General features: G+C 41.7%; 1 protein-coding gene across 1 annotated transcript; it reads right to left on the bottom strand.

Moving 5' to 3' along the window:
• Positions 1 to 282: 282 nt before the first annotated feature.
• On the bottom strand, positions 283 to 26,921 carry LOC133247486 (large ribosomal subunit protein eL37-like). Its single transcript, XM_061416361.1, has one exon. The coding sequence runs from the start codon at positions 5,976 to 5,978 to the stop codon at positions 5,685 to 5,687; it is 294 nt and encodes a 97-aa protein (XP_061272345.1). The 5' UTR covers positions 5,979 to 26,921; the 3' UTR covers positions 283 to 5,684.
• Positions 26,922 to 27,592: the final 671 nt, after the last annotated feature.

A 27,592-nucleotide genomic window follows, 5' to 3' on the forward strand; every position in this document is an offset into this window, starting at 1 on the left:
ATTATCTATATATGCAACAGTGGAGAAGGCAATGGCACCCCACTCCAGTACTCTTGCCTGGAAAATCCCATGGATGGAGGAGCCTCGTGGGCTGCAGTCCATGGGGTCACTACAAGTCGGACACGACTGAGCGACTTCACTTTCACTTTCATGCATTGGAGGAGGACATGGCAACCCACTCCAGCGTTCTTGCCTGGAGAATCCCAGGGATGGGGGAGCCTGGTGGGCTGCCGTCTATGGGGTCGCATAGAGTCGGACACGACTGAAGCGACTTAGCAGCAGCAGCATATATGCAACAGAGATGAAAGGAAAAGAACAGCGCCTCAGGGACCTTGCTCTCCTCAGAGATAATACCAAAAGATCTAACATTTATGTCATCAGAATCCCAGAAGGAGAACAGTAAGAATATGGTGCAGGAAAAATGTTTGAAAAAATCATGGTTGAAAACTTCAAATTTGGCAAATAACAAACCTAAAAATTCAAGGAGCTCACAGAATTCCAAGTAAAATACATGCAACGATGTGCTCAAACATCATAATCAAACTGCTGAAAACTAAAGGCAATGAACAAAGTGTTGAAAGTAGACAGAGAAAATTGATGCCTTACTTATAGAGAAAAAGCAATTTGAATGACTGTGAATTTCTCACCAGAAATCACAGAGGCTGAAAGGAAGTAGCACATCTTAAAAATGCTTAAAAAAAAAAAGGAAAAAAAAAAAAAAAGAATTTTGTATGTAGAGTAAATATCCTCCAGAAAAGAAAATGAAATAAAGATATTCTCAGATGCAGAAAAATTAAGAGATTTTATTGCTAGCAAACTGACTCTGATACCCAAAGAAACTAGAACATCAATGTTTTAAAAAGAACAATATAAGTGATAAATGTCTGAGTAAATAAAATAGACTGAGTTATTTAAAAAGTGTTTGAAGTTTGAAAGCAAAAATTATGAAATTATCTGAATAGTTTGAATATACGTTGATATAATATGTAAGAAAGTGCCAACATAAAAGCAGGGGAGATGAAGGGACTTAAAAGATGGTAGGATTTCTACATTCCATGAAAAGTGGTACAATACTATTTCTAAATGTGTCAAATGTTAAGTATGCCCTAAAGCAATACTTAAAAACTATGCAAATAAATGTAGACAAAAATCAGAGTAGACAAGTTAAAATGGAATACTATCAGATATTCAAATAGCTCAAGAGAAAGCAGAAAAGGGAAAACAAACAAAAAAAGAGGAAATAAACAGAAAATAAATATTAACATGATATACCTAAACCCAAACATATCAATATTTACATTAAATATAAAGGCTTTATCTGAATTATAGAGATTGGCAAACTTTTTCTGTAAAAGGCCAGATAATAAATATTTTTGCTTTTCTGGCCAGGGTGTCACAACTGTTCAATTTGCCCATTGTAGCACAAAAGCAGTCATAAACAAAGCATAAATAAGTGTTTTGGCTGTGTTCCAAGTATACCTTATGATTAAACACCAAAACAGGTAGTGAGCTGCATATGGCCCATGGATGGGCTGTAGGTTGGTGGTTCCTGTCCCAGACAAATTAATTAAAAGACAAATTGTCAGAATAGATAAATAACCATGGTCAAACTGTATGCTATCTGTAAGAAACTCACTTCAAATACAGTGGCATAAGTAGACAAAAAGTAAAAGGGTGGAAAAATTATTTATACCATTAATCAAAATGGAGCTGAGGTGGCTCTATTAATATCAAACAAAGAAATCTCATAGCAAAAAGTTTACCAACAGTAAATAGGGACACTACATAATGATAAAAGGATCCATCACCAAGAAGACATAATGCTCTTTGATGTCAATGAACCTTACGATGGAGCTTCAAAATGCATGGAGCAAAAACTTGTAGAATTGAAAGCATAAATACAAAAATGCATAATTGCCATCAGAGATGTAAACACTTCTTAATAAACAATGTAATTATTATAGTAAAATTACCAAGGATATAGAAGAACTGAACATTATCAACTAATTGCATCTAATTGATGTTAATAGAAACATTACCTGACAGAAATATTAACAACAGCAAATGGAATATAGCAACCCATGAAAAGAATAATCTACCATGGCCAAGAAGAATTTCAACAGTTAGAACCGGACAAAAAAGAAGGGACTGGTTCAAAATTGGGAAAGGAGTATGTCAAGGCTGTATATTGTCACCCTGCTTATTTAACTTATATGCAGAGTATATCATGCGAAATGCTGGGCTGGATGTAGCACAAGCTGAAATCAAGATTGCCAGGAGAAATATCAATAACCTCAGATGTGCAGATGATACCACCCTTTTGGCAGAAACTAAAGAGGTATTAAAGAGCTTCTTGATGAAGGTGAAAGAGGAGAGTGAAAAAACTGGCTTAAAACTCAACATTCAAAAAACTAAGATCATGGCATCTGGTCCCATCACTTCATGGCAAACAGGGGAAAAAATGGAAGCAGTGACAGACTTTATTTTCTTGGGCTCCAAAATCACTGCAGACGATGCATGCAACCATGAAATTCAAAGATGCTTGCTCCTTGGAAGAAAAGCTATGACAAATCTAGACAGTGTATTTAAAAAGCAGAGACATCACTTTGCCAACAAAGGTCCATCTAGTAAAAGCTATGGTTTTTCCAGTAGTCATATGAGGATGTGAGGGTTGGACCATAAAGAAGGCTGAGCGCCAATGAAATGATGCTTTTAAACTGTGGTATTGGAGAAGACTCTTGAGAGTCCTCTGTCTCTTGAGGACAGAGATCAAATCAGTCAATCTTAAAGCTAATCAATTCTGAATATTCATGAGAAGTATTGACCCTGAAGCTGAAGTTTCAATACTTAGGCTACCTGATGAGTACAGCTGACTCATTGGAAAAGACCTTGATGCTGGGAAAGATTGAGGGCAGGAGGAGAAGGGGGTGACAAGGATGATATGCTTGGATGGCATCATCGACTCAATGGACATGAGTTTGAGCAAACTCTGGGAGATAGTGAAGGACACGCAAGCCTGGTATGCTGCAGTCCATGGGGTCACAAAGAGTCTGACATGACTGAGTGACAGAACAACACCAACAAGGAGAGTTTATCACAGGAATGTGAAGCTGACTCAATATTAAAAATCAATCAATGCAATCTACTATATGAGCATCCTTTTCAAGTACATTTTGAACATTCACCAAGGTAGATTATATTCTGAGTGACAAAAGAAATCTTAAGAAATTTTTTGAAAAGGAAATAAAATAAAAAGTATGTTCTCTGACAATAATATGATAAAACTAGAAGTAAATAGGAGAATAATAAAAGGAAAATCTCCGAATACTTGGAAATTAAATGATATGCATCTAAATGAGCCACAGGTCAAAAGGAAGTCTTCAGAAAGATTAGCCAAGATTTAAAACTGAACAAAAATAAAATACAACATAACAGAAACTGTGGGATGAAGACAAAGCAGTGCGTGTATGTGCTAGTCACTCAGGCGTGCCTGACTCTGCAACCCCATGGACTGTAGCCCCCCAGTCCTCTAACCATAGGATTTTCCAGGCAAGAATACTGGAGTGGATTGCTATTTCCTTCTCCAGGGGATCTTCCCGAACTTGGAATAGAACCTGGCTCTCCTTCATTGCAGGCAGATTCTTTATCAACTGAGCCATCAGGGAAACCCTATTTAGAGGGAAATTATAGCATTGAATGCTTATATCGAAAAGAAAGATTTTATATCAATAATCTAAGCTTCCTCCTTAAGAAGCTAAAAAAAAGCAAAATGAACACAAAGCAAGTTAAAGAGAGAAAATAATGAAGATAAAGGCAGAAATCAATAAAATTTAAACCAGGAAAACAATAAAGAAAATCAGTGAAACAAAGCTGACTCTTTGGAAAGATCTATAAAATTAATAAATGTCTATTAATATTAACGCCCCCCCAAAAAAAAGAAAGAGAGAAAACATTATTTACCAATTGGAGGAATAAAAAAAGATTATCACAATTGTCACCAAATATCTCATAACTATTAAAGAAATTGAATTCATAGTTTTAAAACTTCTGCAAGAAGTCTCCAGGCCTAGATAATTTCACTGGAGAATTTTACCAAACATTTAAAGAAATAAAACCATTCTATGTAATCTTTTCTAACAAGTAAAAATGGGCAAAACATTTCTCAAGTCATTTTATGAGGCTAGCATTATACTGACACCAAAATCAGACAAAGACAGTACCGTCAGTTCAGTCGCTCAGTCGTGTCCGACTCTTTGCGACCCCATGAACTGTAGCATGCCAGGCCTCCCTGTCCATCACCAACTCCTGGAGTTCACTCAAACTCACGTCCATTGAATCAGTGATGCCATCCAGCCATCTCATCCTCTGTCGTCCCCTTCTCCTCCTGCCCCCAATCTCTCCCAGCATCAGAGTCTTTTCCAATAAGTCAATTCTTCGCATGAGGTGGCCAAAGTATTGGAGTTTCAGCTTTAGCATCATTCCTTCCAAAGAATACCTAGGACTGATCTCCTTTAGAATGGACTGGTTGGATCTCCTTGCAGTCCAAGGGACTCTCAAGAGCCTTCTCCAACACCACAGTTCAAAAGCATCAATTCTTGGGTGCTCAGCTTTCTTCACAGTCCAACTCTCACATCCATACATGACCATAGGAAAAACCATAGCCTTGACTAGACAGAGCTTTGTTGGCAAAGTAATGTCTCTGCTTTTGAATATCCTATCTAGATTGGTCATAACTTTTCTTCCAAGGAGTAAGCGTCTTTTAATTTCATGGCTGCAATCACCATCTGCAGTGATTTTGGAGCCCCCAAAAATAAAGTCTGACACTGTTTCCACTGTTTCCCCATCTATTTGCCATGAAGTGATGGGACCAGATGCCATGATCTTAGTTTTCTGAATACAACAACTAAATGCCTACATACCAGTATCACTTATAAACAAATCCTCAAAAATATTAACAAATTAAATCTAGCAAAATATGAAAAGAATAATACACCATGACCAAGTCAGCTTTGTCTCAGGAATGCAAAGCTGGTTCAATGTTCAAAATCTATCAACATAATTCACCATATTAACAGTCTAAAGATGAAAACTCTTATGGTCATATCAATTGACATACAGAAATCATTTTAGGAAGTTCAACATTAAGGAAACTTCCTCAGTGTGATAAAGGTCATCTGTAAAAACACAACTAACATCTTACCTAACGGGGAAATGCTGAATGTTTTTCTAAGATCAGTAATAAGACAAGCATAATTTTAGGCATGCATATTAGATGGCTGAAACTCTAAAGCAAAGCAAGGTGTCTATTATTCAAGCCAGGATAATGGTTACCTCTGGGAAAGGAGGTAGAGAAGTGGTTGCAATTCGAAGGGGCACAGAAGGGTCTTCCAAATGTTGGCAATACTGTTGTCTATTTTTTGACCTAATGGTATTCTCATCAGTGTTTACATCACAATTTGTTGTGTATTTATCTTTGGCACTTTCCTGTATTTCCATTATATTTTTCAATGCAGTGTTATAGAAAAAAATTAATATTTAAAAAAATTTTAAATGTTACTTTCTTTAGAGAGAATTTTTCCTTTAGAAAGAATAATTTAGTACGATACTCCTCGTAACTTTATATTTTTATTTTACTTTGCTTTTTAAAGCCAGAACATTTATTGCTTGACTAATCATTGAAATCCTTAAGATGAACCAGATACCTCGACAGCTGCCCTTTGGGGTTTAAGTGCTGTTCTTTCATGGAATCCATGCCTGAATCTGCCGTATACAGATTTTAGGTGCTGCATTCGACCAGTCCCTGTGGTATTTCGTCTTTTAGCTTTGCCACTCCAGTTATATTTTCTCTTTTGTTTGGCAGGATAGCCACATCTGCCGTAGGTTGACTTCTGAAGGTGGTAGGCTTTAGAGCCACAGCGGCAGCACAGCGTGTGTGTCTTATTCTGATGCTTTCCAAATGATGAGGTTCCCTTTGTCATCTTGCCCTGCCCAACTTTCTATATTTTTAATATTAATGCTGCTGCTGCTAAGTCTCTTCAGTCATGTCCGACTCTGTGCGACCCCATAGACGGCAGCCCACCAAACTCCCCCGTCCCTGGGATTCTCCAGGCAAGAACACTGGAGTGGGTTGCCATTTCCTTCTCCAATGCATGAAAGTGAAAAGTGAAAGTGAAGTCGCTCAGTCATGTCTGACTCTTAGCGACCCCATGGACTACAGCCTACCAGGCTCCTCCATCCATGGGATTTTCCAGGCAAGAGTACTGGAGTGGGGTGCCATTGCCTTCTCCAATATTAACGCTAACAATTTATAAATACTTGAAGTAAAAAATCTCTGGAGATTTTATTGTATTCAAACCAGAGTCATAGTTTTAACTACTCAGCATGGAACTTGCTTAACTCCTGAGGTTTGGTTTTCTCACCAATACAGTGAGGAGTGGGCTAGAAAGTCTCTTCTGGTTGTGGGTGGGGCCCCAGCGCAGAAGGAACACAGGGGATCAACTAGCAAGCTTCTTAGTGTGTTTTCAGCTTCAATCCAACCCTTTCTGATTGAAAAACTGTCAAAAATTGGCCTTAATTACCTAAAAGCTTTTTATATAAGTTCCTTAAAAGATTATTTATAGTAAAGCCATTTAATATCATTAAGATAATTCCATGTGCATGTAAAAAAAAAAAAACTTATTTTAAATTCCAGTGATGGCTCAAAATGTCTGTCCTACTTTTTTAGGTTTCCACTTGCTTAAAATAGTATTTAAAATAAAAATTTGAACCAAAGAGCCAATAGGAATTTGGAAAAACAAGCATGGATAGAAAATTAAGAATGTGTAAAAGTCCTGTAACTAAATCCTAATTTGTATCAGTATTATGGAGAAAATATAAAGTTATGCAAGCAGACGTTAGCAAAAGTACAGATAATAACCTCAACGCTTTTTTTCTAGATTTGGAAAAAATGAATTAAAGCTTGAATTTTTATTATGAATGCTCATGTATTTAAAAACTTTTAAAGGTCTTACTTTGGGAGCGATATGGGGGTTTTCTAAAATATATAAAATAGTAGCCTATCTTTGTGTTTTATTATACATGATAAAGTTTTAAATTTGTATGTAGTAAAATGTAGAATTCCCTACTCTATGATTCCTTTTAATCTTTGCCTAGAAAGTAGTTCCTCATTCATTTCTCATTCATTTAATTAATGTCTTTCATTTATTTAATAAATACTGAACATTTAATATGTTCTAGGTATACATCAGAAAACAAAATAGACAACATTTCCTACCCTCTTGGACCTTACTTGTAGAGGAAGTAGACAAAAAAACATAATTAATAAGTATATTATATGATGTGTTAGAAGGTAGTAAGTGCCATGAGGGGAAAAAAAAGTAAAGCAGAGATATGGAGATCAATAGTGAGAGGAGGTAGGGGATTGTAATTATAAACAAGGGAGGATCAGAGTAGAACTCATTTAAAAAGGATATTTGAACAAGATACTTAAAGGAAGTGAGTGAATAAGGCATGCAGATATTTCGGGGAAGAATTTTCTAGGTGAAGGGAATAACATGAACAAAGTTTCTGAGGTCAGAGGTTGCCTGGATTGTTGAAGGAACAGCATGGAGCCCACCGTGGCTGGAGCAGTGACAAGTTGGGAGATTAAGAGGGGTAAGGGGACTCTTGTGAGACTCTAAGAAGTCTGATATTCACTGTGAATAAAATGGGAGCCATTGAAAGGCTCATAATCTAACTTGGGTTTTGACAGGGTCACTTTAGCTGTTCTTCTGAAAATGACTGTAGGGAGACAAGAATAGATGCAGAGTGACCTGTCAAAAGACTATTATAATAAACCTGGCAAGACGTGAGGGTGACCCAGATCGTAGTGTAACAGTGGAAGTAGTAACAAGTGGTCACATTTTGGATATACGGTGAAGGTAGGATTCCACTGGAAGAATGGATTTTTTATCAGCTGAGATGAAGACTATGGATGGAAAAGAGATGGATAAGATTAGTTCAGTTTTTGACATCTTAAATTAGATGCCCATTTGATATTACAGTAAGTCACTTTTGTACATACAAACCTTCAAGTTGAGAACCTTCAAAAATGTGAACATGTATTCCATCAGTGCCAGGCATGAATGAAATTGCAGCTTGCCCTCTGTGAGCTTCCCTGGTGGCCAGCTGGTAAAGAATCTGCCTGCAATGTGGGAGACCTGGGTTCAACCCCTGGGTTGGGAAGATCCTCTAGAGAAGGGTACGGCTACCAACTCTAGTATTCTGGCCTGGAGAATTCCATGGGCTGTATAGCATGGGGTCTCAGAGAGTCAGATATGACTCAGCGATTTTCACCATTCACTCTGTCTCCTTCTGCTGACGATCCTTCAGCTCTACCATCTCCCACCTCCTCTCCCTCCTCTAGTCAGTAACTCTTCTTGCCTGTTCACTTGACACCAACCCATATAGATCAGCTGTTGTACTGTACTACTGTACTTTTTAAAGTCCTGCTGCCGCTGCTGCTGCTAAGTCGCTTCAGTCGTGTCCGACTCTGTGCGACCCCATAGACGGCAGCCCACCAGGCTCCCCCATCCCTGGGATTCTCCAGGCAAGAACAATGGAGTGGGTTGCCATTTCCTTCTCCAATGCATGAAAGTGAAGTCGCTCAATCGTGTCGGACTCTAGTGACCCCATGGACTACAGCCCACCAGGCTCCTCCGTCCAGGGGATTTTCCAGGCAAAAGTACTGGAGTGGGGTGCCATTGCCTTCTCTGTTAAGTCCTGCACTATAAGGTTAAAAACATTTTCTTTATTTTTTGTGCTTTTTTATGTATTATTTGTGTGAAAGTATTAATAAGTCTATTAAAGTACAGTACGATGTGTTAGTTGGGTACCTCTGCTACCTTTGTTGAAGAAGGAAATGGCACCCCACTCCAGTGTTCTTGCCTGGAGAATCCCATGGACAGAGAAGCCTGGTAGGCTGCAGTCCGTGGGGTCGCACAGAGTCGGACACGACTGAAGCGACTTGGCGGTAGCGGCGGCGGCTACCTTTGTTTGACTTACAATTAAACTGGACTCACGAACACACTCTAGGAACTGAACTCATTTGTATGTAGGGAACTTGCTATAAATGACAATGTTGAGTACTGGACTGGACTGAATAGCATCCCCTCAAAATCATGTCCACTCAGAACTTCAGAATATGACCTTATTTGGAAATAGGATCTTTGCAAATGTAATTATTTAAATTCCATTAATCATACTGGATTAAGATCAGTTCTAATCCTGTGACAGCTGTCCTTATATGAAAGCGAGGTGAACACAGGGACGCACCAGGGACAGTACGATGTGAGGACAGAGGCAGAGACTGGAGCAACGTGTCTATCTATACATTATAAGACATGCCTGAGATTGCCTGCAAGTACCAGAGGCTTTGAGAGAGACACCGAGCAGCCTCTCTCTCAGCGCCTCCAGCAGCCAGCCTGCTGACGCCTTGGTTTCAGGTTCCCGGCCTTCTGAACTGTGAGAGGATAACTTTGAGTTTTATGCCACCCAGTTTCTAGTAATTTGTTAGCGCAATGCTAAGTGAGGAAGTGGAAACATGAGTAAAGTTTAGGGAAAAGATCTGGACTGGAGATATAAATTTGTGTATTGAAATCATATAGATAACATTTAGAGCCTTGAAATTCAATTCCAAGTAAATGATATAATTAGGCTGGGGAAGAGATCCAAATTCTGAGCCATGGGGCCCTCAACATTCATAGTTTGAGACGATGAAGAGGAACCAGGTAAAGAAAGTGACCAATTCAGGAGAAGGAAAAGCATGAGTGTGGTATCCTCAAGTTAAATAGAGTCTATTTAGGGACTTGCCTGGTGGTCCTTCGGTTAAGAATCTGAGTTGCAATGCAGAGGACATGGGTTCAATTCCTGGTTGGGGAACTAAGATCCCATATGCCTCGGGGCATCTAAGCCAGCATGCCACAACTACTGGGCTTGTGACCCACTGGAGAGTCTGTGCACTGCAATGAAGACCCCATGTGCTGCAAATAAGACTGGGTGCAGCCAAATAAACAAAAGAGTCTATTTAGATGGAGCACCATCAGGTAAAACAAGCAAGATGAAAAACTGGAAATTAGCATTGAATTTATTAATACAGTGATCATTTGGCAAATTTCATAAAGAGAGTTTTGTTGTAGTGCTGGCAGATAAAGCCTGATTTGGAATGGATTTAGGGGAGAATGTGGGGAAAAAACTGTAAACAACGATTGTAAACAAGATAAGCAGCAAAACAAAGTAATTCTGTTTTAAAAAAGAGCAGTCAGGGAATGGGTTAAGACTCTGCCCTTCCACTGCAGCGGGTGTGGTTTGAATCCTGGTCAGGGAAGTAGGATCTGACATGCCTCCCGGTGCAGCCAAAAACAAACAAACAAAACAAGAAAACAACAAAAAAGAGTCAAAATAGAGTTTATGGGAAAATGTCAATAAGTGGGGTCATGACAGGGCTATTTTAAAACTGGAAAAATAACAGCATGTTTATGTGAAGAAGAGAGTGATGCAGAAGAGAGATGAAAACCCATCCATCTAACAGATGCAGGGAATGAGTGACGTCCTTGGATAGGGAAGAAGGGATGAGATCTGGGACAGAACGGTCCAAAATGGTAACAAGGAACCACAGCTGGCTTCTGAGCACTTGAAATGTGGCAAGTCCTAATTGAGATGTGCTGTAAAGCACAAAATACATACCAGATTTCACAGACTTAGTATGAGCAAATGAATGCAAAATATCTTGTTAAAAACTTTAATGTTAATTACACATTCAAATGCTGTTTGGGATATACTGAGTTAAATGAAAGGTGCTATTAAAATTATTTTCACATAATCTTTTTACCTTTTTATATTGGTACTGCTGCTGCTGCTGCTAAGTCGCTTCAGTCATGTCCGACTCTGTGTGACCCCATAGACGGCAGCCCACCAGGCTCCCCCATCCCTGGGATTCTGCAGGCAAGAACACTGGAGTGTGTTGCCATTTCCTTCTCCAGTGCATGAAAGTGAAAAGTGAAAGTGAAGTTGCTCAGTCGTGTCCTAGAAAATTTTAAATTCTGCATGTGACTCACATTACATTTCTTAAAAAAATTTTTTTCTTTTTCATTTTTTGGCTGTGTTATGTACATGTAGGATCTTAGTTCTCTGACCAAGGATCAAACCTGTGCCCCCTGCTTTGGAAGCATGGAATCTTAAACCACTGGACCACCAGGAAAGTCCCTCACTTACATTTCTGTTGGATGAGCTACCCTATGGCTCAAGTGAAGGAAGTGCCCCCCTAGAGAAGCAGGACAATTTGTCTCAAATAATAAGAGGGAAAGCAGAGTATAGGGGGACAACTGTTGGCTGGTGAGTGGAGGGGGTGGTGGGAAACTGAAATAGCTTCCGTTTTCCCAGTGAATGAAGAAACAAGAGTGTCCATAAATTGAGTTCTGTTAATTTGTATTGAAGTCATTTTGGTATAGAATACAAAGCAAGAATCTAAATAGATTTTTCCCCCTCAGTAATGACCATTTGTTCCTCACCACTTATTGAGTAAGGTTTCGTCCCCATTAATGTGTGATGCCCTGCTTTTCATAATATAAATGCGATTTGTTTGTGAGATGTCTGTTTCATCAATCTGAATAGGCTCATACCCATCCCATATTGATTTAATTATTGTAACTGTTGAAGGGATTCAGAATGTGACTCTTCAAATATGCCACTTTGGTGTATTGATTATTTTGAGTTGAAGGCACTTGAGAAACACAGAGACATAAGGGGTTCCGTGCTCTCCTATTTTCTACCTAAAAGCAGGTCACAAAATTCCCCAAGAGAAAGGTGCCCTCACTGTACCAGAAGAGAAGATCATTCATAGACTGCAAAGCCAACACCGAAATGGATCTGTATAAACCTACTGAAATAACCCTGATATTCCGCCAATTTCCCCCATATATTTCCTAGTCACTTTCTCACAGCTTATTGTCCCCTAGCCCAAACCTCTGTTTTGTCACTTCCCCACAAATTTCTTGTTTCTTTGTTTAAAAGTGTACAAGTCCTCAGTTCTATCTCTTTTTCTTCATGAGACTCCCAGGTACATGCAAAAACAGTGAATACAATTTGTATGTTTTTTCCCTGTCTGTGCCAGTTTAATCCTCAGGTGTAGGCACAGATCCTGAAAGGGTAGATGAAAGTTCTTCCTCCCCTGTGCTCTATAATGTGCTCTGTATGTTAGGACTGTCTCTATCCCCCCTTCTTTTTCACAAAAGTCTATTCTTCAGTATACTTGCCTGTTGTATAATTCCAAATGAAATTTTAAGATGTTTTTCCAAGTTCCAAAAATTGTAGAGATTTTGCCTCTGTTCAGTTCAGTCACTCAGTTGGTTTTGTCAGTTTTGTCTTGGTAGAGAGTTCTGACAAAATGTGGTTCACCAGAGAAGGGAATGGCAAACCACTTTAGTATTCTTGCCTTGAGAACCCCACGAAGAATATGAAAAGAGATTTTGCCTGGCATTGCTCTAGTTTAGAAAAAGTGACATCTCTGCAATATCCTGTTTTGCCGTTCAGTATTCAAAAGCAGAGACATTACTTTGCCAACAAAGTTTCGTCTAGTCAAGGCTATGGTTTTTCCTGTGGTCATGTATGGATGTGAGAGTTGGACTGTGAAGAAGGCTGAGCATCCAAGAATTGATGCTTTTGAACTGTGGTGTTGGAGAAGACTCTCGAGAGTCCCTTGGACTGCAAGGAGATCCAACCAGTCCATTCTGAAGGAGATCAGCCCTGGGATTTCTTTGGAAGGAATGATGCTAAAGCTGAAACTCCAGTACTTTGGCCACCTCATGCAAAGAGTTGACTCACTAGAAAAGACTCTGATGCTGGGAGACATTGGGGGCAGGGGGAGAAGGGGACGACAGAGGATGAGATGGATGGATGGCATCACCGACTCAATGGACGTGAGTTTGAGTGAACTCCGGGAGTTGGTGATGGACAGGGAGGCCTGGCATGCTGGGATTCATGGGGTCGCAAAGAGTCAGATGCGACTGAGCAACTGATCTGATCTGATCTTCCAAATTCATTTTCTCTCTCTGCAGTTGTATAGTTTTCCTCATATAGGTGCTACACATTTCTTTATATTTCTTGGGATTTTGATTTGGTACTTGCTATGACTTTTAAAAATGTATCCTTTTTTCCTCACTACGATTTCTATTTGGTAAGTCGGACTGGAAAGTGCTGAACTTTTGTATCTGAAGCTTGTATTTACTCTCTACCACTTGTCAATGACCTATTATGTTCCATGAGGAAACTGAGATTAATTAAAGTATTATTTTAATAGTTTTTTAGTTGATTTTCTGAGGTTTTATCTATATGCAAATAAGTGATCAGCCTAAAATGATAGCCATGTCTCTAGCTCTTCAATAATCACATCGTTTACTTCCTTCCTTTGTTTTCTTTCAGGGCAAACTGAACATCATTTAAACCTCTTTTAATCTCTGGGCACATCATTATGGAGATGGCAGTAATGATAAATTATATTGGGCTCTTCTACTCCGGGTTGAAACCGCTGCCACTACCGTTAATTTCTCAGGTGTCACATCTGTTGCAGTCCCCAGCTACTCTACCTTGCTTATTCTGTAGCTTCTAACCTGATAAATAATAAATTGTTAAAACAATACGCTTAATTTTAGACTATTTCCCCACTGGGGTTGGTGGAGCGTTTCACTGGAAAGTGGTTTCTGTGGAAGCTGTTTTATGTGCAGAGACAGTTTCCTGCTCACTCTAAACACTTGAAATGATCAAAAGCATGCCCTCTGGACAAGGGAATGTTCTAGTACGACTGTATTTCATTAGAAAAAATCACCAGGATGTGAGTTAGGAGACATGGATTCCCAGTTTATTAACTTGCAATGATTTGTCACTTCATGCTCTGGGTCTCTCATCTATCAGATGGCTATGAGTAGGATACAGTATTAATAGTGTCCATTTGTACAAATAGCATGTCACAGGTTTCTAAACTTTTTTCACACACATTATTCATTTTTTCCTTCTAATAACCTGTAAGCGATCAGGTCAGGGACTATCATTCCCATTTTACAGATGGGAAGACTGAAGCACAGGAGACTGGGTTATACAGACTCACAGGGGACTGGGTTGTACAGGAGACTATGTTGTACAGACTCTAGGTTTCTAGTTGTTGAGCCTGACCTAGAGCCTGTTTTCTAGTTCACTGTGCTCTTTGGATGAAAATCCTTAAAGTCCATCAGAGCCTATTCCTTTAGTATGTCTAGTTAGCTGGTAAACCTACCACTAGTAGATTTGTCAGACTTGCATGGGGATATGCAGGACGTGGTTCCCCTGATCTCCAGCACCCTAGCCTGGGGTACTCCTAATCTCAGTATGGATCCTTTCCAAAGCACAAACTAGTTTGTTATTCTCTGGGCCTGGGGTCTTGTTTTACTGGGAGAGTGTGTGTGAGAACTTTAGGGCCAATTGAAAAGTGGGAGGGCACAGTCCTCAAGACAGTCCTCATTTCTGACACCAACTGCAAGTTCAAGGGGCTCCCCAAACCACCCTCCGGTTTGGAGTTCTCTAGAAAGATGCACAGAACTCACTGAAAAGTGGTAGATTCCCAGTTATGATTTATAACTGGGAAGGGATACATATATTAAGATTAGCCCCAGGAAGATACACAGAGAGTAGAGTCTAGGAGGTTTGAAATGCAGAGCTTGTGTGGTCTTCTTTTCTCTCCAGGGAGCCAGAGGCATAATAATATCAACATGTGATGATATGCACAGAGTATTGCCAACCAGAGAGGCTGAGGTGTTTGGTTTTTACTGAGGTCCATTACATAGATGGTAGCTCAAATGGTAGCTCAATTGGTAAAGAATCTGTCTGCAAGGCAAGAGACCAGGGTTCGGTCCCTGGGTTGGGAAGTTCCTCTGGAGAAGGGAATGGCAATCCATTCCAGTATTCTTGCCTGGAGAATTCCAAGGACAGAGAAGCCTGGTGGGCTACAGTCCATGGGGTTGCAGAGTTGGACACGACTGAGCTACTAACACAGTCCACAGTCCACATTACACAGACGTGATTGATCAGTTGTCCGTGTGGTCAGTGTCCAGGTTCCTGATCCTGGGAGACCCAAAGCCTCTGCTCTGAGTCCTGCGGTTGGTCATTCTGGTGTGGCCTGCCCCATCCTAAATCACTTTATTGGATGATCTACTGCCCCTAGAAGAAGAAAGACATCGGAGATCACCTCCCAGCAGTTGAGGACAAAGGTCAGACCTCTTGCAATGGAGGTTAATTCTTCACTACACAGGGCAGCTGACAGCTCTTTGTTTCCTGTATAGTGAGGAAGAGAGCTCAAGAGCTTCAGTTCAAGGGATCAGATATTTTTGAAAGAGAGTTTGCTTTGGCTGTGCCTGAAATGCTCTGCTCTTCAGTTCTCCAAGGGAAAATGAGCTCACCCCTCATTGAAGCCCTTAACCAATCAGTAGCACAAACAGCATACCCCAGGAGGCCTCAGTTCTTTAATCAGCAACCTGAATCACACTGAGGAAATTGCCCTTAACGTGTCATCCAAATTTTATGTAGACCCAAATGTTTCATTTAAATATAAAACAAAGATAACAGAGTGTATCTGAGTGAAATGTGCCTCTCTTCCAATCATGCTGCTCTTTCCCTAGCACTCAAAATTCGAACCCCACTGAGAAGTTACCCTACATCACCTTCCCAGCCAGCAAAACTCACCAGAGAAAGCCAACTCTTCTTGAAACACTTCTCCGGCACATATCTCCAGATACAAAGACTGTCAGTCAATGACAAAGAACCAACTTGGTAACAGGCCCTAGACTAGCACTGTGGAGAACACAGGGGTGAATCAGTGAGGCATCCTGCCCTCCGAGATCTGGCGGTCTAGAAAGCCAGGGAAACACACAAACGACCTGACAGTGGAGGGAAAGGTGTTGCCATATAGACTTACAGGGAAGGGAAACAGCTTCTCCCTCAGAGCCTGGGACTCAGGCCCATGTCTTGTCCTTTCTAAGGCAGAGAAGTGTTTCTCTGTGACCTAGTCCTGGAACATCTATTTTTCTTTGCAACTGAAACCAAACCCTGGACCTCACAGGACCTGATACTGAGCAGGGCCCTGTGGTGCTCTTGGGCACAACACCTTTCTGTGTCCCTCATTTCTTTGATTATAGAAAACAGTCTTCATTCAGCTTCCATGACCTTCCCTGAGTTCTAACTGGTAGATTCAAGCAGATGTTAATTAAGGAAGGGAGGGGAGGAGAGACCAGGGAGAAACAAACAGTCAAGAGCAGTCCTGGGGTAAGATCCTGATTCTCCATCAATGCATACACATATAACAACATCTTTGAGTTATTTTGCAAACACTGAAACCCCCTCCAGGTGGGAGAAATTAATGATTAACTATGGTAGCTGCCCACAAGCATATAGACCCCAGACCAGGTGGACCTGAAGGTTGAAAATTCTCACTCTTACCTACCTCACCACGAACCCATCAGGAGAATGTCCACCATCTGACCACTCCCTCTTTGAACAATTACTATAAAAACTTCTTACTATCTTGGTGGCTGAGTCCAAGCTTGCTCTGCTAGCCACATGACAGGCCAATAAAATCGGAGAGGAGGTATTGAGGCAAGGAATATAAGTTTATTTGGAAAGCTGGCTGACTGAGAAGATGGCAGACTAATGTCTCAAAATAACCATCTTATCAGGGTCTGCATGCTAGGTTCTTTTATAGAACAGAGAGAGAGAAGAGGTGAGAAAGTAAAGTAAAAAGGCCATATATCTTGCAAAATAGGAGGGGGTGTGTTAATTTCTTCTTTTCTGCAGCCATTCACAGGAGGGCTGGGTCAGACTGTCTCTAACAAAGGCACTTTAACAGTCAGGTAGAGGTGCAGGGTTCTCTGAGGCAGGCCATTATGTGTGATTAAAACAACAAAAGCAACAAAAAGCAAAGATTAAAGTTAAAGAAACAGATTCAGCATGGAAGCAGAATTGGCTTCTCCCAGCAACATCTTCTCTAAACTGGGGCACACAGTTTTGAGGGCATTAGCCTGCTTTGCCTGGCAAAGTATATCCTTTTCTACCTCACCAAAAACTCTGTCTCCAAGATTCAATTTGACACCAGTGTAGAGAGAAGTTGAGTTTTTGACATCAGGCCCCACTGAGGTGTTTTTTTGACAAAAGCACCTCAGTGCCCCCTGTTTCTTGTTTGTAGATAAAGGCTGTAGTCTCCTTGGTCTTTCCTGAGTCTCAAAGAGCAGATTTAAGCAGTTACTAGTTAGGGAGTAAGAGAAAGCAGAAATAAAGGAAAAGCAGTCAAGAAGCAATAGTTCAATGATAAAAAGGGTCCTAGTTCCTTCTCAAGGGAGGAATAACAATTTGACACATATCTGAATTGTTCTTCAGGAATGAAGGCCCCCACACTCAGATGGGAGGATAGTGACTTCCTGCTAAGCACAAGTACAGAGACCCCAAACGGGTTGAAATAAGAAGGTTGATGATTAAATAAGAGCCCCAAACCATCAAACTGTTACCTCATCACCAACAACCAATCAGAAAAAAGTCACGCTCCCTGCATCCCTCGCTCCAAATGTTCTTTTTAAAAGACCTCCCCTGAAAATCATCTGGGAGGTTGAAACTTTGAACAAGAGCTGCTTGTTTTCCTTGCTTGGCATCTGCAATAAATGCTGCGCTTGCCTTCACTACAAACTGTTGTTGGTAAATTGGATTTTCTGTGCAGCATATGAGTGGACCTAGGTTTGGTTTTATATCAAAATCAGGCCTCTTTTTGGAAATTCCAGCCAAAAAGTCCAAGACACACCAATTCTATTCCCTGGAATATGTTTCCACTGGGGGTGGGAGTGAGTTAGGTGTTCTTAGCCATGCATTTCTTCTGGTACTTCAGGGTGGCAACGGTGCCTATGGTGGAGGGTTTAGCGCACAAATGCAATAGATTAAGGGTTGAATGTGATGCTGAAAGCCTACTTCTCTGTATGCTGGTGCCAAATCAAATCTTGGAGACAGAGTTTTGGGAGAAGTAGGAAAGGATATCTGTATTACTTTGCCAGATAAAGGGGGCCACAGCAGGCTCATGCCTTCAAAACCATGTGTCCCAACTTGGAGGAGACAGTGAGAAGTTTCATATAATTGTTCAAAGAGAGAATGATCAGCTCGTGGACATTCTTCTGACAGGTTGGTGGTGAGGTAAGTAGGAGTCAGCTTCTTCAGTCTTCAGGTCCAACTGCTCTGGAGTCTACATGCTTGTGGGTAGCATATCAGTTCAGTTCAGTTCAGTTGCTCAGTCCAGTTCAGTTGCTCAGTCGTGTTTGACTCTTTGTGACCCCATGGACTGCAGCACGCCAGGCTTCCCTGTTCATCACCAACTCTTGGAGCCTACTCAAACTCATGTCCATTGAGTCGGTGATATCATCTAACCATCTCACCCTATGTTGTCCCCTTCTCTTCCTGCCTTCAGTCTTTCCCAGCATCAGGGTCTTTTCCAATGAGTCAGTTCTTCATATCATTTAGCCGAAGTATTGGAGTTTCAGCTTCAACATCAGTCCTTCCAATGAATATTCAGGACTGATTTCCTTTAGGATGGACTGGTTTGATCTCCTTGCAGTCCAAGGGACTCCCAAGAGTCTTCTCCAACACTACAGTTCAAAAGCATCAATTCTACATTTGGATCAGTTCTAATGAAGTGGATGAAACTGGAGCCTATTATACAGAGTGAAGTAAGCCAGAAAGAAAAACACCAATACAGTATACTAACGCATATATATGGAATTTAGAAAGATGGTAACGATAACCCTGTATGCGAGACAGCAAAAGAGACTCAGATGTATAGAACAGTCTTTTGGACTCTGTAGGAGAGGGAGAGGGTGGGATGATTTGCCAGAATGGCATTGAAACGTGTATAATATCATATATGAAACGAATTGCCAGTCCAAGTTCGATGCATGATACTGGTTGTTTGGGGCTGGTGCACTGGGATGACTCAGAGGGATGGTATGGTGAGGGAGGAGGGAGGGGGGTTCGGGATGGGGAACACGTGTATACCTGTGGCGAATTCATGTTGATGCATGGCAAAACCAATACAATATTGTAAAGTAATTAACCTCCAATTAAAATAAATAAATTTATATTAAAAATAAATAAATAAATAATGAAATCTCAAAAAAAACCCCCAAGAAAACAAAAGCATCAATTCTTTGGCACTTAACTTTCTTTATAGTACAACTCTCACATCCATACATGACTACTGGAAAAATCATAGCTTTGATTAGATGTACCTTTGTCGGTAAAGTAATGTCTCTGTTTTTTAATATGCTGTCTAGGTTGGTCATAACTTTCCTTCCAAGGAGCAAATGACTTTTAATTTCATGGCTGCATTCACCATCTGCAGTAATTTTGGAGCCCCCGAAAATAAAGTCTCTCACTATTTCCATTGTTTCCCCATCTATTTGCCATGAAGTGATGGGACCGGATGCCATGATCTTTGTTTTCTGAATGTTGAGTTTTAAGCCAACTTTTTCACTCTCCTCTTTCACTTTCATGAAGAGGCTTTTTAGTTCCTCTTCACTTTCTGCCATAAGGGTGGTGTCATCTGCATATCTGAGGTTATTGATATTTCTCCTGTCAATCTTGATTGCAGCTTGTGCTTCATCCAGCCCAGCATTTCACATGATGTACTCTGCATTTAAGCTAAATAAGAAGGTGACAATCTACAGCCTTGATGTACTCCTCTTCCAATTTGGAACCAGTCTGTTGTTCCCTGTCTAGTTCTAACTGTTGCTTCATGACCTGCATACAGATTTCTCAGGAGGCAGGTCAGGTGGTCTGTTATTCCCATCTGTTTCAAGAATTTTCCACAGTTTGTGGTGATCCACATAGTCAAAGACTTTGGCATAGTCGATAAACCAGAAGTAGATGTTTTTCTGGAACTCTCTTGCTTTTTCAATGATCCAATGGATGTTGGCAATTTGATCTCTGATTCCTCTGCCTTCTCTAAATCCAACTTGAACATCTGGAAGTTCATGGGTAGTACATAATTTATCATTAACTTCTCCCACCTGGAGGGGGTTTCAGTTCCAGAAAAATAGCTCAAAGATATTTTTGTGTGTATCCATTGATGGGGAAATAGAATCCTGCCCCAAGGCTGCTCTTGACTGTTTCTCCCTTGTCTCATATCCCCTCCCTTCCTTATTTAACAACTGCTTGAATCTGCCCATTGGAACCCAGGGAAGGTCATGGAGGCTGAGTGAAGGCCACTTCCTGTAATCAAAGAAACGAGGAACACAGACAGGCCTTGTGCCCAGGAGCCCCACAGAGCCTTCCCAGTATCAAATGAAGCCCTGGAGCTTTCTCAGTTGAGTTGCCATGATCTTTGGGGAGCTGTGGGAGACAGAGAGTGTGTGTTTCTAGAAGAACAAGATGCAGCACTGAGCTGTTAGCAAAGATACTTGCTTCTCTGCTTGCTTAATGGATGATAAAATTAAGTTCAAGGGTAAAGAGAGAACTGTTTTACTTATTAAATTCCTCATTAGAATTTGCATATTAGACGACCTTTCTCAAAAGCCACAAACTGGTTTCATTTTTCTAGTAAAATAAAATGTGGTTAAGGTGGGTCTGAGGCGGTGAGGAGCTAGTGCTACTATTAAAAACAAGAGACCCAGAAGCCCTGTCTCAGTCCATAAGCAAATTGTGGGCAGTTGCTTAGCTGCTGCCTCAGTTTCCCCATCTGTCAAAAGCAGCCCAGAGCTCTGGCCACCTACCGTATCCCCACATCAACCAGCCACAACTTTTCAATGCTGTCATTTCCCTCCAGATCAGTCTTTGTTCTTTTGTTTCTTTTTCCTTTTGTCTGCAATTAACATTGCTGTGGACATGTGTTCAGCTGCTCAGTCATGTCCAACTCTTTGTGACCCCATGGACTATAGCCCACCATGCTCCTCTGTCAATGGGATTTCCTAAGCAAGAATACTGAAGTGGGTTGCCATTTCCTCCTCCAGGGTATCTTCCTGAACCAAGGATTGACTCTGCATCTCCTGTGGCTCCTGCATTGGCAAACAGATTTTTTTTTTTTTTAACCACTGAGCTACTGGGAAGCCCTTAACATTGTTGCTACTGCTTTATTTTTATTAACATTTGCCTCATTGTCTTTTCCCTTCCCTTTATTTTCAGTTCTAAGACATGGCTGACAATGTGCTTCCTTCCCAGGGCTTACATTCAGCTTTCAAGGATGAGCTGCCTACTCACTCAACCATGTAAATGAACTGGTCCTGTTATCTAAAGACTAGGTTCCTCTCTTGGTGGGTGTTGAGCCAAGAGACACAACCAAGCTGAAGCACAGGACGGTAAAGCGTCTGTCTACGATGCGGGAGACCCGGCTTCGATCCCTGGGTTGGGAAGATCCCTTGGAGAAGGAAATGGCAATCCACTCTAGTACTATTGCCTGGAAAATCCAATGGACAGAGGAGCCTGGTAGGCTACAGTCCATGGGGTCGCACAGAGTCGGACACGACTGAAGCGACTTAGCAGCAGCAGCAGCAGCAGCAGCAGCAGCAGCAAGTAAGGAAAACACTGAGGATCTTTCCCAAAGCAGTGTCTCCCAGACAGCAAAACTAGGGAAGTGTTAAGCTAAGGGAGCATCTATATTCATGAAAGGGCCTGAGCAGAATTGGGGCCAAGGTCAGTAGAGTCCTGCTTTAGTTGACCGAAGTCAGAAGGTCAAAAAGGACTTCACAGGTGGTGCAGTGGTAAAGAATCTGCCAGCCAATGCCAAAGACACCGTAAATCTGGGTTCTATCCCTGGCTTAGAAAGATCCCCTGGAGGAGGAAATGGCAAGTTACTTCAATATTCTTGCCTGAAGGATCCCATGGACAGAGGAGCCTGGGCCATTTCCTCCTCCAGGGGGTCTTCCCCACCCAGGGATCAAACCCACATCTCTTACGTCTCCTGCAGTGGCAGGCAGGTTCTTTACCACTAGCGCCACCTGGGAAGGCAAAGTTAAGTTTGTTACTGTTACTTTGAGCAGGGAGAGAACATCTGTAGGGGTCCTGGGCCTCAGTCTGAGGAGATCGAGAGAGGAAGTCCTGGGGCTTGTGCTTGCAGATGTCGGGAGGGGAGCGATCCAGGGTGCTGGGCTTGCTGTCAGAAGCTGGGGAATTCTCTGATGGTTATTTCAGTAGGGCAGACTAAAGGCAGTCTAAAGGTGAAAATGACAAAGAAGCACTGTCCCTAATTTTAGCTGGGGGCAAGGATGTTTGTGTTTTGTCTGTGCTCATACTCAATTGCTGAAGGATCTTGTCCGTATATCGATCCATCACAATCGCAGAGTAGCCTTGTCTGATGCTGCCATTCGGTGCGGTTGTTTGCCTTCAGTAGGAGAACAGTAAATCCTAGCTGTCGTTGTGGCCAGTTGAGAGCAACTCCAATTCCACTCCCCAATGTCGGGGACTGCTTTCTCCCTTCTCAGCCTGGAGGGGCTTTGTGTTGTCTTCTGCCCAAGTTCATCCCTCCCCGTCCTCAGAGCTGGAGAAACAGGAAGTGAACAAAATGGAAGGTGGTGCTCATGGTCAGGAAACAGCTGTGCCCTTGCCCGACCCTGACTGGAGATGCTTCCTTACCTGCGCCTCCTGACTCTCCTAGGCTGCCTCACTTCCATCTTACTCCAGCAGTCCTCTGCCCTTCCTTCTCTTCTCAACCTAAATCCTACCTAGACTTCCCAGGGGGCTCAGTGGTAAAGAATTTGCTTGCCAATGCAGGTTCTATTTCTGGGTTGGGAAAATCCCCTGGAGGAGGAAATGGAAACTCACTCCAGTATTCTTTCCTGGAAAATCCCATGGACAGAGAGGCCTGGTGGGCTACAGTCCATAAGGTCACAAAGAGTCGGACCCAACTGAGTATACACACAAACCCTATCCAGACCAGATAGAGACACACAGAGACCAGTGATGGGGTTTAGGATGCTGACATCAAAATATGGTTCCTTCTTATATTGACTATTTTAAGCTGAAAAAGTTTGAGAAAATGGCCCAAACAGGAATGTTACTCTGAGCTCCTTCCCACCTCACCCTGCTTCCTTGAGACAGGCATAAAACTCTGATGTGAGACGTTCCCTCCCTGTACCTGGAGGAGAGGAACACGCTTATCTCCAAAACAAGACAAAAGGATGCCAAGGAGAATCCTAACAAACAGGTCTTGCTCAGTTTCCCCAGTTACCACACTTACCTTGCACTTCTGGCCCTATCCTATCTCCCATGACTGTCCACTCTTCTCAGAGCCAGCACTGAAATGCTCGAGTCTAGCTCTTTCCTCAGGTCTTCAATTCCTTACAAAGACTTCTGTGTCCCATAAAACTTACACTAAATACATTTGTATACCTTTTCTCCTGTTAGTCTGTATTTGCCAGTTTAATTTTCAGACCCAGTCACAGCCCCTAAGAGGGCCCAGGAGAACTTTTCCTTCCGAACACCAGAGGCAGCTTTCCCCTCTCTGACTGCTGCTGAAAGCTCGGCTTCTCCATACTCAGGTGCTGTATGGAATCTCAGAGACAGAGTTTTGGGTGAAGGAGACAGAGTTTATTACTTTGCCAGGCAAAGGGGACCACAGTGGGCTAATGCCCTCAAAACCATGTATTCCAACTTGGGGAAGATAGTGAGAAATTCAATAATAGCTGTTCAAAGAGGGTGTAATCAGCTTGTGGACATTCTTCTGATGGGTTGGTGGTGAGGTAAGTGGGAGTCAGCATCATCAACCTTCAGGTCTAACTGATCTGGGTTCTATCTGCTTTTGGGCTGCCTACCACTCATCCTTAACTTCTCCCACCTGGAGGGGATTTCAGTATCTGCAAAATAGCTCAGAGGTATTGTCCTGAGTATTCACTGATGGGGAAATATGACCTTACTCCGGGCTGTTCTTGACTGTTTCTCCCTGATCTTGCATCCCCTCCCTTCCCTAATTAACAACTGTTTGAATCTGCCCATTGGAACTCAGAAAAGGTCATGGAAGCTGAACGAAGGCAAACAATCAAAGAAATGAGGGACACAGAAAGGCTTTGCGCCCAGGAGCCCCACAGGGCCCTGCTTGGTATCATAACTGTGGATGCTGCATGTTCATTATGGTGTATAGCTATACTATGCACCCCATAGTACAGCTCCTAGTCATTTGGTAACTGCTTTACGAGGATATGTTTGGTTTTTCCATTTGCACTGTAGGTCTTAGTCTGACTGGTTCTTTTTCATCTTTCATGGCTCAACTTAAATGTAATCCTGAGGCAGGACTTCCCAGCCCACCTTAAGTAAAATATTCCCGCCTCGAGGCATTCTCTCCTTTAGTGTGTGCACTCAGTTCAGTTCAGTTGCTCAGTCATGTCTGACTCTTTGAGACCCCATGGACTGCAGCTTGCCAGGCCTCCCTGTCCATTACCTACTCTCAGAGCTTCCTCAAACTCATGTCCATCAAGTCAGTGATGCCATCCAACCATCTCATCCTCTGTCATCCCCTTCTCTTCCTGCTTTCAATCTTTCCCAGCATCAGGGTCTTTTCCAATGAGTGAGTTCTTTGCATCAGGTGGCCAAAGTATTGGAGCTTCAGCTTCAGCATCTATCCTTCCAGTGAAAATTCAGGACTGATTTCATTTAAGATTGGTTTGATCTCCTTGCAGTCCAAGGGACTCTCAAGATTCTTTTCCAATACCACAGTTCAAAAACATCCATTCTTCGGCACTCAGCTTTCTTTATGGTCCAACTCTCACATCCATACATGACTACTGGAAAAACCATAGCTTTGACTAGATGGACCTTTGTTGGCAAAGTAATGTCTCTGCTTTTTAAAATGCTGACTAGGTTGTTCATAGCTTTTCGTCCAAGGAGCAAGCACCTTTTAATTTCATGGCTGCAGTCACCATCTGCAGTGATTTTGGAGCCCAAGAAAATAAAGTTTCTCACTATTTCCATGTTTTCCCACCTATTTGCCATGAAGTGATGGGACCAGATGCCATGATTTTAGTTTTTTGAATGTAGAGTTTAAGCCAGATTTTTCACTCTCTTCTTTCACTTTCATCAAGAGGTTCTTCAGTTCCTCTTTGCTTTCTGCCATAAGGGTGGTATCATAAATGTTTGTGTGCTCAGTTGCTAAGTTGGGTCTGTTTGCAGCCCCAAGGACTGTAGCCTGCCAGGCTCCTCTAGCCATGGGATTCTCTAGGCAAGAATACTGGAGTGGGTTGCCATTTCCTTCCCCATGTGACGTTTTCTTCATTTACTGATCACTATATGAAATGACTTTTACTTATTTTCACCAGCCACCTGAATGTTAGTTGTTTATAAAAGCAAATATTTTGTCTGTCTTGTTCATCCCTGTATCTCCAAAATCTATTTTTAAATATAGGATTTTCTTTTCCAATTTTACCAAATCCAGTTTAAATTATAAACTGGAAAAATTCTATACAGGGTTAAATTCCTGATTCTACTGTTTTCTGAAGAACTTAATCTGATGAGGCTGAAATGAAAATAACAACAATTACAGGGAGAGGAATGACAGAAGTAAAATTTTCATTTGCTTATTTAGGTCTTCCCTTTCCTGTCTAGTGTGACTTTTTATAGTTTTTTGTGGTCAGGAAGTTCCATTTTCATCGGCTGACCCTGACCTCTATATTGATTCAATTCAGCTGCTATTATCAGGCAAATGTGTACAGAGTTCACAGCATCAAACCAGGCAGGGGCCAAACCATGGACAGAGTGTCTCTGCTCCTGAGATAAGGGGTCTTATCATTCATGGGACTCTTTATACTTTCAACAAATGATTCTTTTGGCCTTTCAATTATCTGCTTAATTGTTTAGCTTTTGTTGGCATTCAGTATCTGTGAGTGGGGAAATGGTTGCAGATAGTTTTGAGATGTGAAAAATCTCACCTACCTACATCAGTTTAAATGGTTCTCGGTTGCAAAATACTAAATATGGCTGTTCATTCATAAAAAACAATAAAATAGAACTCTCTGTACACAGAGAAATGGGTCTGGAAGGTAGCCAGAATGCTCTCTGGGAAAGAGGCAAGACTTGAAAAGGAGAGTGAAGGCTTTACCTGTGAAGTGTGAATTTTTTTCCATAGTCAGAATACTTTTGTATGTTATTTATATAATTAAAATGATTTTTAAAAATAAGTGTGTGAAAGGAAAATTCATGTTAAATGTCCTGTTTTCAGATTCTATACCAAGGTCAAAAGTAGAGCTCAACTCTCAATGAGATAGTACAGTTTCATGAAATTCACAACCAGGAGAAAGGAGAGAAGTGATCCTGACAGTCTTTAGTGATTCTTTTGTAAGAAGTTGTGTGTTCCCAGCAGATGTGTTATTGATGACTCATGGTCCGCATCTCATTCCCCAAGCACTTTCGGTTCCCTGCTGAGACGCTCCGTCTCTTCCCGATGCCACGTTCCCCTACTCTACGAAGCTACCGTCTTGTACCACTGCCAGTCTGTGACCTTTACTGTGCTGCTGACCGGACACTGATGGGAGGTCAGTTTTCATTTTTGTCAGTCATCCTGGCAGCCAAGCCCCTAGGACAGGCTAAGTCGCTTCAGTCATGTCCTACTCCTTGTGACCCTGTGGACTGTATAGCCCACAAAGCTCCTTTGTTCATGGGATTCTCCAGGCAAGAATACTAGAGTGGGTTGCCATTTCCTCCTCCAGGGGATCTTTCACAACCCCAGGGATTGAACCCATGTCTCTTATGTCTCCTGCATTGGCAGGTGGGTTCTTTACCATTATCCAAGCCCCTATCCCCTCCTACAGACACTAGGTATACCCTCGGCTCTTCTGGTGACTGCTGCTGCTACTGTTGCTAAGTCACTTCAGTCGTGTCCAACTCTGTGTGACCCCATAGACGGCAGCCCACCAGGCTCCCCGTCCCTGGGATTCTCAAGGCAAGAACACTGGAGTGGGTTGCCATTTCCTTCTCCAATGCATGAAAGTGGAAAGTGAAAGGGAAGTCGCTCAGTCGTGTCCGACTCTTCGCGACCCCATGGACTAAACCAGGCTAAAACCTTAACTCAAGGGCTGTCAAACCATATAGCCTAGTTCACTGTCCATGATACTCTGGCATGAAAAGTCTTTCCAAACAAGAATCAGTTAGCTTCAGCCATCTAACTTCCAGGAATTAGAATTAAGAAACACTGAGAGGAGGGGCAGCTTGCAGTGAGAACTGTTCAGCTTATGTAAAAGAAGGAGGCTTTGAAGTAAAGCAGAGGCTGTGAGGAGCCATGAGCAGACTGACCTCGAGAGGAAGCAGAATCGATGGACACATGGATGCTTTAAAAAAACAACAAAATTCTGTAAATCAATTATCCTTCAATAGAAAAATAAATTTAAAAAAGAAAATATTGTGAGTAAATGTGGGAAAGGCAATCAACAGTGAAAGAGAATCAGAGTTTCCTAGAGGAGCAAATCTGCAGAGAATAAGTGCAGCATGTTCTGGAAGGCACAGAAACTCCATCACCTGACCTCCCAGAAGGCTCTTGGCATGTCCATGAGTTTCTCATTGCAGTCTCTTCCAGCCTGGCTCTGATATA

Source organism: Bos javanicus, chromosome 5, assembly GCF_032452875.1.
Source record: "Bos javanicus breed banteng chromosome 5, ARS-OSU_banteng_1.0, whole genome shotgun sequence".
NCBI classification, from domain to species: Eukaryota; Metazoa; Chordata; class Mammalia; order Artiodactyla; family Bovidae; genus Bos; species Bos javanicus.

Bases quoted from the DNA above. Each gene is read 5' to 3' on its own strand.
- LOC133247486 (XM_061416361.1), bottom strand. From the start codon at position 5,978: ATGACAAAGGGAACCTCATCATTTGGAAAGCATCAGAATAAGACACAC.